The 17,832-nt window shown below is 44.3% G+C and overlaps 2 protein-coding genes across 2 annotated transcripts in view; one reads left to right on the top strand and one right to left on the bottom strand.

The window, feature by feature from the left end:
- Positions 1-17,832, top strand: part of LOC125455510 (cytosolic carboxypeptidase 2-like) — a 213,777-nt gene that overhangs the window by 104,810 nt on the left and 91,135 nt on the right. The window lies entirely within an intron of this gene.
- hhipl1 (HHIP-like 1) overlaps positions 14,009-17,832 on the bottom strand; it is a 47,078-nt gene continuing 43,254 nt past the window's right edge. Inside the window, exon 9 of the mRNA XM_048538408.2 lies at positions 14,009-15,183. Coding sequence (XP_048394365.2) covers positions 14,591-15,183 — 593 coding nt within the window. The 3' untranslated portion in view covers positions 14,009-14,590. The remainder of the gene's footprint in view (positions 15,184-17,832) is intronic.

Here is a 17,832-nt window from a genome sequence, read left to right as displayed (position 1 = left end):
TTGGGTTGTTTCACTGATTTTCCAGCATATCTAACTGCTATAATGCCTGCATACCTATTCCCACTTGCTAACCTGGATTTTGTGTGCACTGCTCATCACTGATTTAACACATTTACACTTCACGTAGCCCTTCGCCAAAGAAATTCCCATTCTCCAGTTTCCTTGTATAGCATTGTTCGAGAGTACCAACTAGGTGTTGCCAATTGGGAATTCACATGTTACTAATATGGTTACCAATTGGGCATGTGATTTTAATCTGTATATACACTTGTCTTATTTAACTTCTTTTGTGCATTGGTAAAATGGTGTGACAACAAGCAGGGTTTGATTTTTTTCTTATATCACTGTTATTGTTTCATTTCCTTGGTTTTTAAGCAGTTCCAGGTGTTTGCTGATATATATACATTATTTACTTGCATTAAAAATAGAGCTTGGTGAAAAGCTCAGTAGGTCTTTTCTGAGGAAGAGTCACTCAAACTGAAATGTTAAGTCTGATTTCTCTCTACAGATGCTGCCAGACCTACCAAGCTTTTCCAGCAATCTCCAATTTTGTTACAGATTTACAACACCCGTGTTCTTTCAAATTGCATTCAACTGAATTGTGTGGTGAACAATTTTTTACTAAAATTAATGATATGGCTGACGTATTTTTGCCACAGAAAATCCTGCCGAATGAACAATTTCTGTTTGACGGCACTGTCATAGTTAATACACAAACTGCAGTTTTATCTTACCACAATTGGTGGTCATGGGCCTTTTTCAGGTTGGCAAGGTGGACAAATGGTGTGCCTCAGGGAGTAATGCTAGGACCCCAGCTGTTCACAATTTATTTAAAAAGCACTTAGATAAGTACATGAACAGGAAAGGTTCAGAGGGATATGGGCCAGGAATGAGCAGTGGAACTAGTGTAGTTTGGGATTATGTTTGGTATGGACTAGTTGGACTGAAGGGTCAGTTTCTGTGCTGTTTGACTCTATGACTCGATAACTTGGACGAAGGGTTGAAGGTATGGTTGCCAAATATGCTGATGCCACAAACATAGGTAGGAAAGTGAAAAAACAAACAGATTTTGCTGGAGAACCTCCGCAGTTCTGGCAGCACCTGTGGAGGGAAAGCAGAGATCATTTTCAAGTTCAGTGACCCTTCTCCAGAACATTTTCGTTTCAGATTTCCAGCATCCACAGTTTTTTTTTGTTTGTTTAAATAGGAAAGTGGGTTGTGCAGAATTCATAAGGGTGCTGCAAACAAATATAGATATTTTCAGTGGGTGGGAAATTCTGGGAAATGGAGCATGATGTAGGGTCATGTGAAATTGTTCATTTTGTCAGGAAGAATAAAAATAGAAACATATTATCTAAACAGCAAGACAGACATAGAATCATAGAATTTCTACAGTGTGGAAAGAGGCCATTTGGCCCATTGAGTCTGAAGCAACCCCCGCCCCCGAAAAACATCCCACCTGGATCCAGACCCCATCCTCTATCCCTGTAACCCTGCATTTCCAATGGCTAATCCACATAGCCTGCACACCCCTGGACATTATGGGAGAATTTAACGTGGCCAATCCACCTCACCTGCATATCTTTGGGCAGTTGGAAGAAACCAGAGCACCCAGAGGATCCCCATGCAAAGCTCTGAAATGCAGAGGGATTTTTGGTATCTTGTACACAAATCACAGAGTTACTACACAAGCAATTGATAAAGCTCCTGGAATGTTATTGTATATTGCAAGGGGAAATTGAATACAAAACTAAGATTATACAGGGCATTGGTGAGACCAAATGTGGTGTACTATGTGCAGTGTTGGTTACCTCATTTAACAAAGGATATAAATGCACTGGAAGTAGTTCAAAGAGGTTTTACTAGTATCTGAAAATGGCAGCTGTCTTATGGGGAAAGGTTGGACAGCTGGGACTCCAATCCCTGGAGTTTAGAAGAATATGAAGTGACTTGATTGAAACATATAACTTCAAAGGGAATCTGGACAAGGTGGACATGGAGAGGATATTTCCTGTTGTGGGAGAATCTAGAATGAGGAGCCACTGTTTAAAATTAAGTTGTTGCCCACATAAGACAAATAAGAAGAATATTTTTCTCTTAGAGTCATGAATCTTTGTAACTGTCTTCCCTGAAATGTGTTAGAAGAAGGGCAACATGGTAACTCAGTGGGCAGCGCTGCTGCCTCACAGCTCCAGGTTCGATTCCACCCTCAGGCATCTGTCTATGCAGAGTTAGCATGTTTTCCCTGTGTCTTTGTGGGTATTCCAGTTTCCTCCCACAACCAAAAGGTGTACAGGTTATGGTGGATTGGCCATGTTAAGTTTCCTTGGGTGTCCAGAGACGTGTAAACTAGTTGGTTTAGACCTGGGAAATACAGGACTGCAGGGATAGGATAGGGGGTGTGGGACTGGGTCGGATGCTCTTTGGAGGGAAAGTATGGACTCAATGGATCAAATGGCCTGTTTCCACACTTATGGAATTCTATGAGAATCTTTGAATTTCTTTTAAGGCAGAGGTAGATAGATTCTTGATAAACAAGCAAATGAATGGCTATTGGGGGTAGGTGAGAATGTGGAGCTGAGGTTGCAATCAGATCAGCTATGATCTTATTAAATGGAGGTATAGACTCAAGGGCCAAATGGTCTACTCCAGCTCCTAACTCATACATTCAAATGGTAATGCCTTTAGCTGTCCGGGTACTAAACCCTGGACTTCCAATTTTCAACTTCTGTCTTTCAGACATTCCTTACATCTATTTGACCAACTTAGTTCCTAATATCCTCACATACAACTCATTGGCAATTTTCATGTTTTATTATGCTCATGTGAAGTGCATTGGGCCTTTCAACTATATGACAGATAGCAAACAGTGGCAGACACTTCAGGCAATAATTCATGATCCTCAGCAAAAAAAATCCCAATAAGAAAGAAAGATTCCGAGAGGGATAAAGCCAACCATGGCTAACCAAGGAAGTTAAGTATTCAGTTGAAAGTAAAAGCATAAAAGGAGGCTAAAGTCAATGATAGCCCCAAAGAGTGGGATAAATTCAGAATCCAGCAAAGCATAACACCACATTGAGGAAATGGTGTGACCTTACCTTCCTCCTTCATTGTTTCGTTCTCCTGTAGATCCATGGATGATGATGCCATCTTCCTTTATTCCATGTGAACTTCGAACTAAGCTCTGTGTTGGGTTTGTGGTGGAAAGGGAAACTGACTGTGAGAGGAAATAATTGCAGCCCATACTGACCCACTGCTTAGCATGCTAGACCAGATGGTTGATATTTGATAAGCTTGGCATATAGCATTGGACTTCAAACGATGGGGAAGGCACATGGAATATTGGTCCCTGTTGAAGGAGGAATGGCATAGAGAAGTAGGATAGTCTTTTCCCAGAGTGGGGGACTCAATTACTAGGGGTCATGAGTTCAAAGTGAGAGGAGGAAAGTTTAAGGGAGATATGCGTGGAAAGTTCTTTACACGGAGGGTGGTGGGTGCCTGGAACGCGTTGCCAGCAGAGGTGGTAGACGCAGACATGTTAGCGTCTTTTAAGATATATTTGGACAGGTACATGGATGGGCAGGGAGCAAATGGACATAGACCGTTAGAAAATAGATGACAGGTTAGACAGAGGATCTTGATTGGCGCAGGCTTGGAGGGCCAAAGGGCCTGTTCCTGTGCTGTAGGTTTCTTTGTTTCTTGCTACAGATGCACAGAGCATTGCTGAGATCACACCCAATACTGTGCATAGGTTTTGTCTCCTTGCTTCAGGAGTTTTTTTTTTCCCCTTTATTCATTCATGGCATGAGGGCTTCGCTGGCCAGACAGCATTTATTGACCATCCCTAATCGATCAGAAGGTAGTTAAGAGTAAACCACATTGCTGTGAGTTGTGAGGGGCATGTAAGCTAGACCAGGTAAGGATGGCAATTTCCTTCCCTAAAGGGCATAAGTAAACCAAATGGGTTTTTCCCAACAATTGATGATGGATGATGGATACATGTTCATCACTAGATTCTTAATTCCATATATTTATTGAATTCAAATTCCACCATCAGCCATGGCGGGATTCAAACCCTCATCCCTGGAACGTCATCTGGGTCTCTGAGTTAACAGTCCAGCGATAATACCACTAGGCCATTGCCTCCGCCAGAATAACAATTGTTTGGAAGAATGAGAGGCGATCTTATTGAAGCATAATAAGATTCTGAGTAGGGGAGAAGGGGAATCCTTGACAAGGCAGATGTTGGCTGGCTGTTTCCCCTCATTAGACAGTCTAGAATTACAAAGGATACAGTTTATAAGTAAGGATTATGACTCAGGTAAGACTAAGATGAGCAGATTTTTGTTTCTCTCAAGAGGATGACTAGTTTATGAAATTCTTACCCTCAGAGAGTAAGGTCTGGATTATTGAATACATTGAAGGCTGAGGGAAACAAATTTTTTATCTACAAAGATTTTAAAGGTTACTAGGGACATGCAGGAAAGTAGAGCTAGAATTGTACAAAGATAGAATCCCTACATTGTAGATAGAGACCATTCAGCCTATCAGGTCTATACTGACCTTCCAAAGAGCATCCCATGCAGACCCAACCCCAACCAAGCCACAATCAAATCAATTCTCATTTTAGTTAAATGCAAGACCACTGCCAAGGAGCCAAATGCCATTCTACTGTTGTTTCAATTTCTTAGGATTATTGAATATGGTCATGGCTGATCATCTAACTCAGTCCTCTGTTCCTGCCTTCTCACTATATCCTGTGACCCCTTTAGTCCTAAGAACTATAACTAACTTCTTACTGAAAGCATTCAATATCTTAGTCTTAATTGCTTTCTGTGGCAGAGAATTCCACAGGCTCCCCACTGTCTTGGTGAAGACATTTCTGCCCACTTCAGTCCTAAATGCCTCACTCTGTATCCTTAAACTGTGACCCTTGGTTCTTACGCTAATATTATCTCTCTGCATTCAGAGCATAAACTGCACATTGATGCACAATCTGCATGTAATGTACAGTTTACATCATGTGCCACAGGGGTTAGATTTATGATATTTTTAGTAGTTCTTAGCATTTCTAAGTTTTTTTTTGCTAACGTAATGCAATAGAAGTGCTATAAAGAATCTTCATGCTAACTGAAACATTGAATTCACAGAGCATCACCGGCTGCTTCCAAGCCAGCATTGTGCACTTGTTCAAACTTATTGGATATCACATGTGGAAACCAAGAGGAAAGTGTAGGAAAGGGATGTTCATTTCTTCCTCAGCACTGGGTGACATGCCTGACAAATAAACAACAAGAATCCTCTCGCTCCTCCCTACACAATGGGAAAGATGTACAACAGCTGAGGAGAAGCCTGAGAATAGGTTTTGTGGAAAACCCACAGAGATTCCACACAAATGCAGAGAGTTCTTCAGGGAGCCAGAAGAAGAGGTTGAGAATGAAGCTAGACAGGACTCCATTGCATCAGGCTACTAGGGCTTTGAATTGCAATGTTGAGCAGAGTCATGGTGAGACTAATGCTCTTTCAAGTATCTATGCTGAGGATGTGGCAGAATCACCAAAATCCGATCTATTGAAATCTCTGGGAAAGAATTTTAGTATGATCTCCTTACAAACAGCACTTCAACTGTCATGATGCATAGGGCTAGCACCTGAGAATGTCTACCTCAAGTAATTCCTGACCGACTGGTAACTCTGTTGAAACAGGTTACAGTTCTCTAGTCAAGGAGATGGGATTTGTGCCTTAGGATTATAATTTAGTTTAAGTAGTTGTTGATTTAGCATCATTTTTTCCACTCATTGATCAATTACACTTCAGGTAATTTGGTTCAGCAAAGGCAAACATGTTAACAGAACAGTTTATGTGAACAACAATATAGCCAAAAAATATACAATGCTCACTCCCAGTCATCTGTTGTCAATAAAGCAGGCAAGGACAGATCAACAAAAACAGAGATTTATTTTGTTTTAGGCTGAATTTCCAGCAAAGGAGAATTGTTTCATTGTCTGTTTGACTCTGGTTGTTATCGTTAGGTTGAACTGCTCAGATGGGTGGTTAACAAAAAGCATTTAGAAAGAGGACAATGTGACTGTCTTCATCCTTACAGGGTCCTGTGCCCAAGGACATCATCTACAGCAATAGCACTTGTAGGAAAAAGGATGCTGTCAGAGGAACAGACTTCACTCTTTGAGCAAAATAGTGGGAAAAATATCATTCAGAAATTGTGCTTGGTAATGGTAAAGTAGAGAAATTAACTTAGGGCAAAGGCACCTTCTGACTCGAAAGTGAATTCTTTCTATGGAATAAGAATCCTTAGTGAACTGATAACAGACAACAGACGATGCAAGATGAAGTCAATGAATGTTCATTTTAAAATATTAATTAAAGTATTTTAAATTGGATTCAGCAATAAATGTCAAATAGAAGAAAATAAAGTAGGACTTCAGAAAATTAGATTGTTCGATTCATCCCTCGATCCTCCGCTTTTGCTGTTAATGTTATTCGCCTCAAGTATATGCAAGTATACCCAGTGTTAACCAACACCCTCTTAGATCTTTACTAGTCCTTCACTTCTCAAACTCCATTCCCTCTTCAGAGCTTAACATCTGTTGTGCATTCACAATATCCTGTGAGCTACTTCTCTCTGGTCCTGAATGATCTGTCCTTAGCAAAGGCCTTAGCTTTAGCCTTCTACTCACTCTGCTAAATGAATTTCAGGCTCACTATGTTACTGAGTTGAAATCTTACCCTCTTTGGTCAGCCTTCTGTCTTCACAATAGATCCTTCTGCATGTCTTTCAAAATTGTCCTTTCACTTGAACTCCGAGTGAACTCCTTGAACTTCCCTTCCCCTTTTCAACATAGTTTCATTGAGAACTGTCAGCCTCACATCAGCCATCTCAATTTCTCTGCCCTCTTTATCCAGCCAAATCTATCTCCCTCTGGAAGTGCAGCATTGTCTTCTGATGCAACCCTATCAGTGTCATTAAACCAGCTTTATTATTTGGCATTCCTCCCTGTCTGATGGCAGAGGCTGAAACCTAACCCTGACACTTCCTCCTACTACCCCCTAACTATGATTGTACCACTGAACGTTAAATCATCGTTTCCAAGACTGTCATTCACTTAAAACTTCCAATCTGCAAAATCCCATTTCTATATCCTTCCCAGAATCTAAAGTAAGAACTTCCTTATTTCATCCGACTTTGAGCGATAGTCAAATAAAATAAAGCTGAAGATCTGAAAGTAACAGAAATTGCTGAAGAACCTGAACAGTTATGGCAGCATCTGTGGAGGTCAAATCCAGTGAACTGCCTTCGGAACTGAGCCTGAAGGTGGTCACTGGAACTCAAAAAGTGAACTCTGTTTCTCTCTCCACACAGAGATGCTGCCAAACCTGCTGAGATTTCCTAGCAATTTCAATTTTCTCCAGTATGACAGTTCTCTACAGTAGTAACATTACAATGCTAGCCCACACTCATAGGAGCATGAAGCATTGAGTAGGTCGTGGTACATACACTGAGGGAGCACAGTAGATCATATATCCCCAGGCTCTGATCCCTCCCCAGCATCCTCTGTCTGTGCTGCCTCTTTTGGCCAATCCTAGGGAAAAGGACTCCCCTTCTCACCCAGACAGCTTCCAGGAGATTCTCTAGGGAGGCATCACCGCTCTACACATTGTTATCTCAGATTCTCCAGCGTCGGCAGCTCTCACCATCACCAAAAATGGCAGTGCTTTTTGCCTGGACCCTAACATCGCCACGGATATTACTTTGCAGCAATGGAGCACCCCTTCACCATCATCCTGAATGATTAAAAGACTTCCTCACCATCCATTCAATATTGTGGAGGGACGGCATGAGCATTAACTTACCTGAGTGTGACGAATACAAATGCTAAAGGGAAAGAAGGGATGACTGGAAACACAAGAGGTTGGGTGATGTTCCAGGGTTGCAGAAAGAACCAGGAGCAGGAGTAGGCCTTCCAGCCCTACCAGCCTGCTCTGTCATTCGTTATGATCATCCAATTCAATAGCGTCTTCCTGCGTTTCTCTAAGTCCTATGATTCCTTTTGCCTCAAGTGCTATACCCAACTCAAGTGCGAAGGGAGTGAGTGCATTTTAAATATGGAGCTCAAACATTAGACCCCTGAAGGTCCTGCTCCTGAAATTTTGTACTTTACCCAAGCATGCATATGTAATCAGCTGAAAGGAATGTAATCATCCAGGAAAATATGTCCCATTCCTAAGCGGAGGTCTGTCCAGCTTATACACCCATATCAACCCTGTCCCCAAAGGAAAAAAAAAACTGTTGTTCCAGCAGTTTGGAACCAATTTCTTACAATTTTGACTCTACATGTTCTTCCATTATCCACTTTTCCTACTCATGGCCATGACCCAGCTGATTGTCTTTGTCATGCTCCTAACTCTTAGTCAGTCTGAGCTTTCCACATCACTGAGGTGTACTGAAGAGGTTGAGGGCATCAGTGCTGGATTCTAGGACAACAGGTGATCTGGTTTGTGGGAAGGTGTCACTGACTGGGGCAGAGTCATAATCAGTCGCAAAGGGAAGGATATGAATCTCCACAGACACCCCACCTTCCTTTACCCTGCCCAACTCCTCTGAGCCTGAAAACAACCTGCATGAATGTTACATCCAAGTTGTTCAACTGATGGTGGGTTGGCAAACCCTCCTTGAACCTTCCTATCCTGGATCAAGTGTTGTGGTTGTGGGAATGCAATGGTGCACCCTCTAGACTGATTTACTGCTCCCTTCACTATCCATTCACCCCAGTCGAAGGCATGAGCTAACCCCCAAAATATGACGAGTGCAAATTTGAAAGAAAACGAAAACTTTTTAATCCAAGCGAGCTGGGATGGAAATAACAGTCCAGCGTATTTCTCATACAAGGCCAATTTATTTCAATCCCAATTAACAGGGCTAGTGACTTACAGAGCTACTTGTAAATTGTTGAAACTGCCAATGTATCAATATTGCTCACATTTCTGGTATCAAACAGGAAATGCAAAACCTTTTTTTTAGAAAAGCACTTTACTTGCGGATATAGTTTTACAGGTGTCAGGGTTTTCTGTCAAGTCATCTAAAGGGATAGTGGGACATGTGGCACACTGATGCAAGCTGCCTTGCAGCTATTGAATGCTCCAAGGGGTTTCCCCTCACTCGGGACAAAGTCCTGCCTCACAGGACGGTGCCAGGAGCACCATGGGAGTGGTGACTGGTCCTGAGACTAAGACCAGTCCTCAGATTCTAAGGCCTGAAATCCAGGAGAGTGGTATTTGTGAGGGTCTTGCACCTGGGAGAGGGCTGACAGGTATAAAGAGGATTGGGCTCACAGCAGCAAGGTCAGGTAGGAGAGTTCACCCAGAGTTGGGGAGGGCTGGGGCAGTGACAGTGCAGGAGAAGGTCAGAGATTTTGCAGGAGGGCAGGTCTGTGAAGAATCGCCCAACCTCATCTAGGCTTGAAAGGAATGACCATTTGGGCGTTTATTCCCTGTTCTCTGCCAAAGTTCATTGCAGTAGGATCATAGAATAGAATCTTTGCAGTGCAGGTGGAGGCTATTTGGCCCACTAAGCCAGCAGTGACCGTCCAAAGAGCATCCAATCCAGAGCCACATACTCACCCTATCCCAGTAACCCCGCAATTACGGTAGCTAACCCACCTGGCCTGCACATCCCTGGATACTATGGACAATTTAACATGGCCAATCCACCTAACCATCTTTGGAATATGTTGTTTTGAACTGGGGTGGACAAAGTTAGAAGTCACACAATCCCAGCTTATTGTCCTACAGGTTTATTTGAAATCACAAGCTTTCAGAGTGTAGCCCCTTCAACAGATGAAGTTAGAGAGGAGCACACAGACCCAGAGTTTATAGGCAGAAAGATCAAGGGCAGAGAGATCAAAAGATCCTACAAATGGTGGGAGTGGAGTGTTGAGTAATGCTTCTCTGCAGGTGATCTAAAGTGTCAGATGGTGTGAATAAAGTGTTAACGGCTGAATAACAAGTGAAGGGATGACCAAATGAAGCAGAGTGATAATTGTAAAAAAATTAAAAATATGGTGATGCTGGGGACAAACTAAATGAATGGCATAACACAATAGGTATTACGAGATTGAGGTAGAGAGATCATAACGATTTATCAAGGTGTTGCTATCAAAACAGGACAGTAAGGAAGGCTTTACAGATACAGAACAGTGCGGTGGGGTCACATGTAACTTGACATGACAGATGAGGCTGTCTATCTGAGATGGAACTTGGCTCTCAGTGTCTGCTCAGTGACTTTGTGTTGCTCTGTATCTTGAAGCTTGCCTTGGAGGACGCTTACCTGAAGATTGGTGAAGGGGACTGGGAGGGAACATCCTTGCCTGGTGATTACTGTGTGGTGTCCGTTGGTTATCGTAGCGACTGCATGGTCTCAACAATACGCCTTACCTCAGAACATCCTGGCCTGCAGGGTATGAGACAGACGATATTGGCCGAGTCACATGAGTATCTACCGTGTACATGGTGGCTGGTGCTCTCGCGTGCAATGGTAGGGTCCATATCAATGATCTGACATGTCTTGCAGAGATTGCCATGGCAGGGTTGTGTGGCGTTGAAGTCGATATTGTCCCAAAGGCTGTGAACAATGGCCTGTTTAAGGTTTGGCGGTTGTTTGAAGGTGAGAAGCCAGGGTGTGGGGAAGATCTTGGTGAGATGCTCATTATCATCAATGATGTATTGAAGGTTGTGAAGAACATGGTATGTCTCTCCGCTCTGGGGAAGTACTGGATGATGAAGTGTACTCTATCGGTCATACCCTGTGTCTTTCTTCTAAGGAGGTCATTGCAGTTTCTCGCTGTGGCACATCGGAACTGGCAATCAATGAGTTGAGCGTCGTATCTGTTTCTTATCCTACAAAATATTAAGTGTCTGTTGCTTCCTCCTTATCTGAGCAGATCCTGTGTATACACAGGGCTTGTCCATTGGGAATTAGGTTTAGTGTAGAAATTAAAGAAGTGCAGCATCGTGAGATTACCAGTGAGCTTGCAGTAAAGTGAGATACTGAGGTGTCCATCCCTGATGGGGATGGGGATGTCCAAGAATGAGACTGATTCTAAAGAGTAGTCCATGGTAAGTCTGATAGTGAGATGAAACTTGTTGATACCACTATGTAGATGTTTCAGTGATTCTTTACCATGAGTCCAAAGGAAGAAAATGTCATCAATGCATCTCGTGTTTAGCGTTGGTTGGAGGCCCTGCACAGCAGAGCAGTCTTGCTCAAACCTGTGCATGTAAAAGTTGGCATATTGGGGAGCGAATCTGGCCCCCATGGCTTTTCCATGTGTCTGGATAAAGAACTAGTTGTCGAAGGTGAAGACGTTGTAGTCGAGGATGAAGTGGATGAGTTGTAGGGTGGCGTCTGGAAATTGGCAGTTGGTGGCATTGAGTAATGAGGCAGTTGCAGTGATGCCGTGGTCGAGGGAGATGTTGGTGTAGAGCAGTAAAATGCCTATTGTGACAAGGAATGTTCCTGGTTCGATTGATTTGTGGGTGTTGAGCTTCTGTAGTGTCGCATCAGAATCTTGGGGGCTCCTTGTACAATGAGTTTCAAGATGTCCTCAACATAACCAGAGAGGTTCTCACACAGGGTCCCATTCTCACACAGGGTCCCAGAGGATGAGACACCCAGGTGTGTTGGCTTTGCGTATTTTTGGATAGCAGATAGTAGGATACCCATTTGAGAGAGGTACGCTGGATGAGAGCATGTAGGATGCTCTGAAGGTCTGGATCAAAAGCCTTGATCAGTCCGTTGAGTTGATGAGTGTGCTCTTTAGTCGGGTTGGCTGGTAGTTGTCTCTAGTGCTCCTGGTTGTTCGGATGTCAGTATGCTACTTTTCCTTAGTCTGTTCTATTCTGTGAGATGATGGCTCCTTCTTTGCCTGCGGGTTTGATGAAAATGCTGTGATTGGTCTTGCGAGCACGGATGGTGTTGCGTTGTGCTTGGTTGATGTTTTGCACTATCTTGTGAGCATGACTGATGAGTCTGGCATTAGCGTATCTCCTGATGGCTTCAGCACACATTTCAAGCCTAGTGCAGCAGTCCTCAGGAGGGGTCCAACTCGACTCTTTCTTCTTTACTCACTGCACCGTGGATCTGTCTGTCTCTGGTTTCTTCATTGTCTCACTGGGCTCACTGCTGACACCTTGGGGTTTGTGGAGAAAATCCCAGAGCCACATTCATCTGATGAATTCCTCTGTGTCTGCTGTGAGACAAATGGGGCCTATTTAGGTAGTGGAGCAGACATTGAGCTCTCAGCTGAGAACTTTGATTTTGTCTGGTTGAAGGGTGTGGTCAGACAAGTTGACAATGGATTTCCCTGTGGTGGTACCAGTTTCAACCATAGAGGCTTGGTTATTGCTGGTGGTAATGCCAAGTTTCTCCAGTTTCTTGTTCTTGGTGTGAGTGCAGGTGATGTTGTTCTGTTACCTCATCTGATTGGCAGTGTCTTGTAGCTGTTCTGCTTTATACTGACTACAAGCTGGGAATATGGGTGACACGGTGGATCAGTGGTTAGCACTGCAGCCTCACAGCTCCAGGGACCTGGGTTCAATTCCAGCCTCGGGCGACTGTCTGTGTGGAGTTTGCACATTCTCCCTGTGTGTGCATGGGTTTCCTCCAGGTGCTCTGGTTTCCTCCCACAGTCCAAAGATGTGCAGGCTAGGTGGATTGGCCATGCTAAATTGCCTGTAGTGTTGAGGGGTGTGTGGGTTGTAGGGGGATGGGCCTGGGTGAGATGCTTCAAGGGGTGGTGTGGACTTGTTGGGCCAAAGGGCCTGTTTCCACACTGGAGGGAATCTAATCTAATCTTGACAACTTGAGTGTACATACCAAGCCCATGGCAGCAGCCTCCTGGAGGGCTTCAATACGACTACACTGAGAGACTCTGCTGTCACACCTCTCGCACACTCCTCAATCATTTTGTACAGCACCTTTGCAGCAGATGCCACAACCTTGAAATTGCGAAAGAGTCCATAAGTTCTTAGACAAGGGCCTAATTTCTGCCACACCACCAAAATGGACTCCATTGATCTCGCGGCAGGTGCACAGGAATTCATCAGATGAATGACACCCTCATAACAATGGGATACAATGCTCAACTCATTGACCACCAGTTCCAGCATGCCACGGTGAAAAACCACAATGACATTCTCAGAAGACAGACACGGGATACGACTGACATAATACCCTTCATCGCCTATTACTTCCTTGGAGCAGACAAACTACTCCATGTTCTTTGCATCCTTCAACACATTATTGGTGACAACGAGCTTCTCATCAATATCTTCCCTGTGCCTCCACTTCTTCCCTTCAAACAACCACCAAACCTTAAACAGATTCAAGAGGCTACGGTCTAAAAGCTTGTGATTTCAAATAAACCTGTAGGACCATAACCTGATGTGGTATGGCTTCTGAATGCATCTTTGGACTGTGGGAGGAAACCGGAGCACCGGGAGGAAACCCACACAGACACAGGGAGAATGTGCAAACTCCACACGGGGGTGGTATCAAACCCAGGTCCTTGGTGCTGTGAGGCAGCAATGCTAACCACTGAGGCACTTTGTCACCTAGTCACTTAGGATGATGCCAAGCCTTGCTTGTCCCCTGTAAAAGTGTGGCCACTCTGGAGTGTTCTGTGTGTGGTGGTGGGGTGCAGGGAGGTGTCAGGAATGCCATCTGACAAAATGTACAGGTCCTCTCCAGCTGCCAACCCACTGAGAGAAAACATTAAATTTCTGTCCAAGGAGTTGCGACCTCTGGTCAGACATGTTCCTGGAGGTTTCATCACAGTTGCCTCTACATCTCGTGATCCTGGCTTACCCCAGGTCAAAAATATTTTTGTAATTAGTTCAGAAAAATGTTTGATGAAAATGAAACAAGCACACTATTTATTTTTAACAGTCTGCATGAATTTTCTCCTCACTTGCTTATGACAGTGTAGAGAAGATTAACCTGTAAGTACTAGCACAACTGGACAGTCAGCAACCCCACACATATATAGCTGCACAGGCAGTGAAACTTACCGGGTTACCTTTGTTTTTCTGATGGTGCTGAATGGTTTTCTGATGGTTTCTCCTGAAACTCCAGATCATGAGCTTGTACCTGGGATTCCCTCTCTAGCTATTAGGATGTGCTGAGATGGGTGAGCTTCCAGAATGGAGTTTCATATTGCAACTCTTAGTTTTCTACCTTCCTTCATCCCTGATAACTTTTGTCCCCAAATGATGAGAATAGTGAAAGACAGATGAAAATACACAGTTTCACAGCAACCACGTGTTTAAAATATATTATTTTGATAATGATACACAGTCTTCAAAAAGAATAATATTGACATAATTATAATAAACACTCTGTGCCAATAGTTGCTCACGCTAAAGCTGCTAAAGTGAGTACTCTTCATTTCTAGGAGGTGCCTCCCACACACTCTGGAGAAATGGCAATTGGTTTTGGAAAGATAATTCTTGATTTTGTTTTCACAGGTGAATTACGCTGCAACGTTCACTGTGCACTGCAAATGTCCAATGTTCTTTAAGGTTCTGTGTGCCCACACGCAACACCTGCATCCTCATGGTGCGAGCAGTTAGTCTCCCCAATTTCTGAATGGCGACACTGCAAAAGGTTCTTTTCACTCCCGTCACATTCCACATCGTCCAGTAGAATTGGCCCACTTCCTTGTCCGAATTCAGCCCTCCGGTAGGCCTCGATGGCAAATGGGAATCCGAGTTGGCGACACACAACAACAGCTGATTGCCTGTTCCACAGATCATCACACACGGTCCCCCAAACTCCATTGATATAAATCTCCACCCTGCCACGGTCTGCCCTGGCATGCTCATTCACGAGACGCACTGCCCCATTTGCAGGAGTACTTTGTGTTCTCCTGTTTGCTGGGTCCACATTGCTGTGCTTCCTGCCCGTATGTGTGTGCCTTTCTGCAGGCGGTGGTACTGAAGTAGCAACTTGCTGACCTGGAGCTGCATCCCATTCTGTTTGCAGTTTTTCTAAGGTCTGCAGGAGCTCCAAGAACCAGTCTGGACTGTTTCCCTTTTGTGGTAGATTGGTTCTTTGCCTTTCTTTGTGTTTGTTCTTTATAGGCCTCTTCCTGGGACGTGGAGTGAATTCTGTGTGCACAAGGGGAAGAATGTGATTTAAAAAACATCTTCGAAAAAGTTAAAATACTGGGGCCATTGAGTCTTTAATATCTCATTTTCCTAAGTCCAAAGGCATATTCCATTTGCACATCAATCTAAATTGTATGTTGAAGGCTAGATGGATTGAATTGAATTAACTCTATTGTCACATGTACCCAAATGAGTACAGTGAATACCTTACCGTTGCTGCACTACAGCATCATTTTAAGTCTAAAAGTTCCTAGGTACAGATAGTTAAGATTAAAAAAACAGAAAAGTAAAGAAATGAATTGTCCAACAATGTAGGCTAAAGGAATAAACTAGAAAAATAAAGAAATAAAAGTGATGTGGGACTTGAACCCACAATCTCTGACCTAAAACAAAAATGATATTGTAACAGACGTGATTTTGTTAAAGTATAGTATATAACAGGAAATGTGACAATTAATTTTAAATACAAGTTAGCCACAACCTAAAATGGATGCGATACCAGGTTATAATCCAACAGGTCTATTTGAAATCACAAGCTTTCTGATTGAGTATACTTCTGGAATAGTGTAGGGGGAGATGCTTAGATTAGTTCACAGGCCGGCACAACATCAAGGGCCGAAGGGCCTGTTCTGCGCTGTGTTGTTCTATGTTCTTTGTTCTGAACGCAGCCCCTTCGCCAGGTCCTGATGAAGGTGTGACGTCCAAAAGCTTGTGATTTCAAATAAACCTGTTGGAATATAACCTGGTGTCGTGTGACTTCTGACTTTGTCCACCCCGGTCCAATATTGTAACATGGATGCAACGAAGTGGTAACTGAATGGTGAACAGACATACACAGGGGTCCACATACATAGATCATTAAAATGCAATGAACAATTATAAAACAAATCAACTTCAAAACATTCATCAAACACTGGCCCTCATATCTTGAGGACTGCAACAAAAGGGGTATAGGCTGTGTTTCATTGTGGTTAGACCACACCTGGATTATTGTAAGTGGCTCCAGGCACTGTGTTTTATGCATGAACGCTTCATTTGCCTTGAAGAGAGTGCAGTGTAGATTTACTAAAATTATACTTGGATTCCAAGAATTACAGTATGAGGAGAGATTACACAAGCTAGGGATAATGGGAACTGCAGATGCTGGAGATTCCAAGATAATAAAATGTGAGGCTGGATGAACACAGCAGGCCAAGCAGCATCTCAGGAGCACACAAGCTGACGTTTCGGGCCTAGACCCTTCATCAGAGAGGGGGATGGGGGGAGGGAACTGGAATAAATAGGGAGAGAGGGGGAGGCGGACCGAAGATGGAGAGTAAAGAAGATAGGTGGAGAGGGTGTAGGTGGGGAGGTAGGGAGGGGATAGGTCAGTCCAGGGAAGACGGACAGGTCAAGGAGGTGGGATGAGGTTAGTAGGTAGCTGGGGGTGCGGCTTGGGGTGGGAGGAAGGGATGGGTGAGAGGAAGAACCGGTTAGGGAGGCAGAGACAGGTTGGACTGGTTTTGGGATGCAGTGGGTGGGGGGGAAGAGCTGAGCTGGTTGTGTGGTGCAGTGGGGGAAGGGGATGAACTGGGCTGGTTTAGGGATGCAGTGGGGGAAGGGGAGATTTTGAAACTGGTGAAGTCCACATTGATACCATATGGCTGCAGGGTTCCCAGGCGGAATATGAGTTGCTGTTCCTGCAACCTTCGGGTGGCATCATTGTGGCAGTGCAGGAGGCCCATGATGGACATGTCATCAAGAGAATGGGAGGGGGAGTGGAAATGGTTTGCGACTGGGAGGTGCAGTTGTTTGTTGCGAACACCTCCGCTCAGTTCGCAACAAACAACTGCACCTCCCAGTCGCAAACCATTTCCACTCCCCCTCCCATTCTCTTGATGACATGTCCATCATGGGCCTCCTGCACTGCCACAATGATGCCACCCGAAGGTTGCAGGAACAGCAACTCATATTCCGCCTGGGAACCCTGCAGCCATATGGTATCAATGTGGACTTCACCAGTTTCAAAATCTCCCCTTCCCCCACTGCATCCCTAAACCAGCCCAGTTCATCCCCTCCCCCCACTGCACCACACAACCAGCCCAGCTCTTCCCCCCCACCCACTGCATCCCAAAACCAGTCCAACCTGTCTCTGCCTCCCTAACCGGTTCTTCCTCTCACCCATCCCTTCCTCCCACCCCAAGCCGCACCCCCAGCTACCTACTAACCTCATCCCACCTCCTTGACCTGTCCGTCTTCCCTGGACTGACCTATCCCCTCCCTACCTCCCCACCTACACCCTCTCCACCTATCTTCTTTACTCTCCATCTTCGGTCCGCCTCCCCCTCTCTCCCTATTTATTCCAGTTCCCTCCCCCCATCCCCCTCTCTGATGAAGGGTCTAGGCCCGAAACGTCAGCTTGTGTGCTCCTGAGATGCTGCTTGGCCTGCTGTGTTCATCCAGCCTCACATTTTATTATCTTACACAAACTAGGAATGTATTTCCTGTATCCTGAGAGGTGGTGACAAATGTTGTTAAGTTGCAAATGAGAACAGAAAGGAACTGTGCTGCCAGACAGTTCCAGAACTGGGGCACAATCTAAATTTTAGAGTCAGACCTCTTGGGAGTGAAATTTGGAAACACTTTTACACACAAAGTGTGGGAGACATT

This window comes from Stegostoma tigrinum, chromosome 10 (assembly GCF_030684315.1).
Source record: "Stegostoma tigrinum isolate sSteTig4 chromosome 10, sSteTig4.hap1, whole genome shotgun sequence".
Taxonomy (NCBI): Eukaryota; Metazoa; Chordata; class Chondrichthyes; order Orectolobiformes; family Stegostomatidae; genus Stegostoma; species Stegostoma tigrinum.
This window is presented reverse-complemented; position numbering and strand designations above follow the sequence as displayed.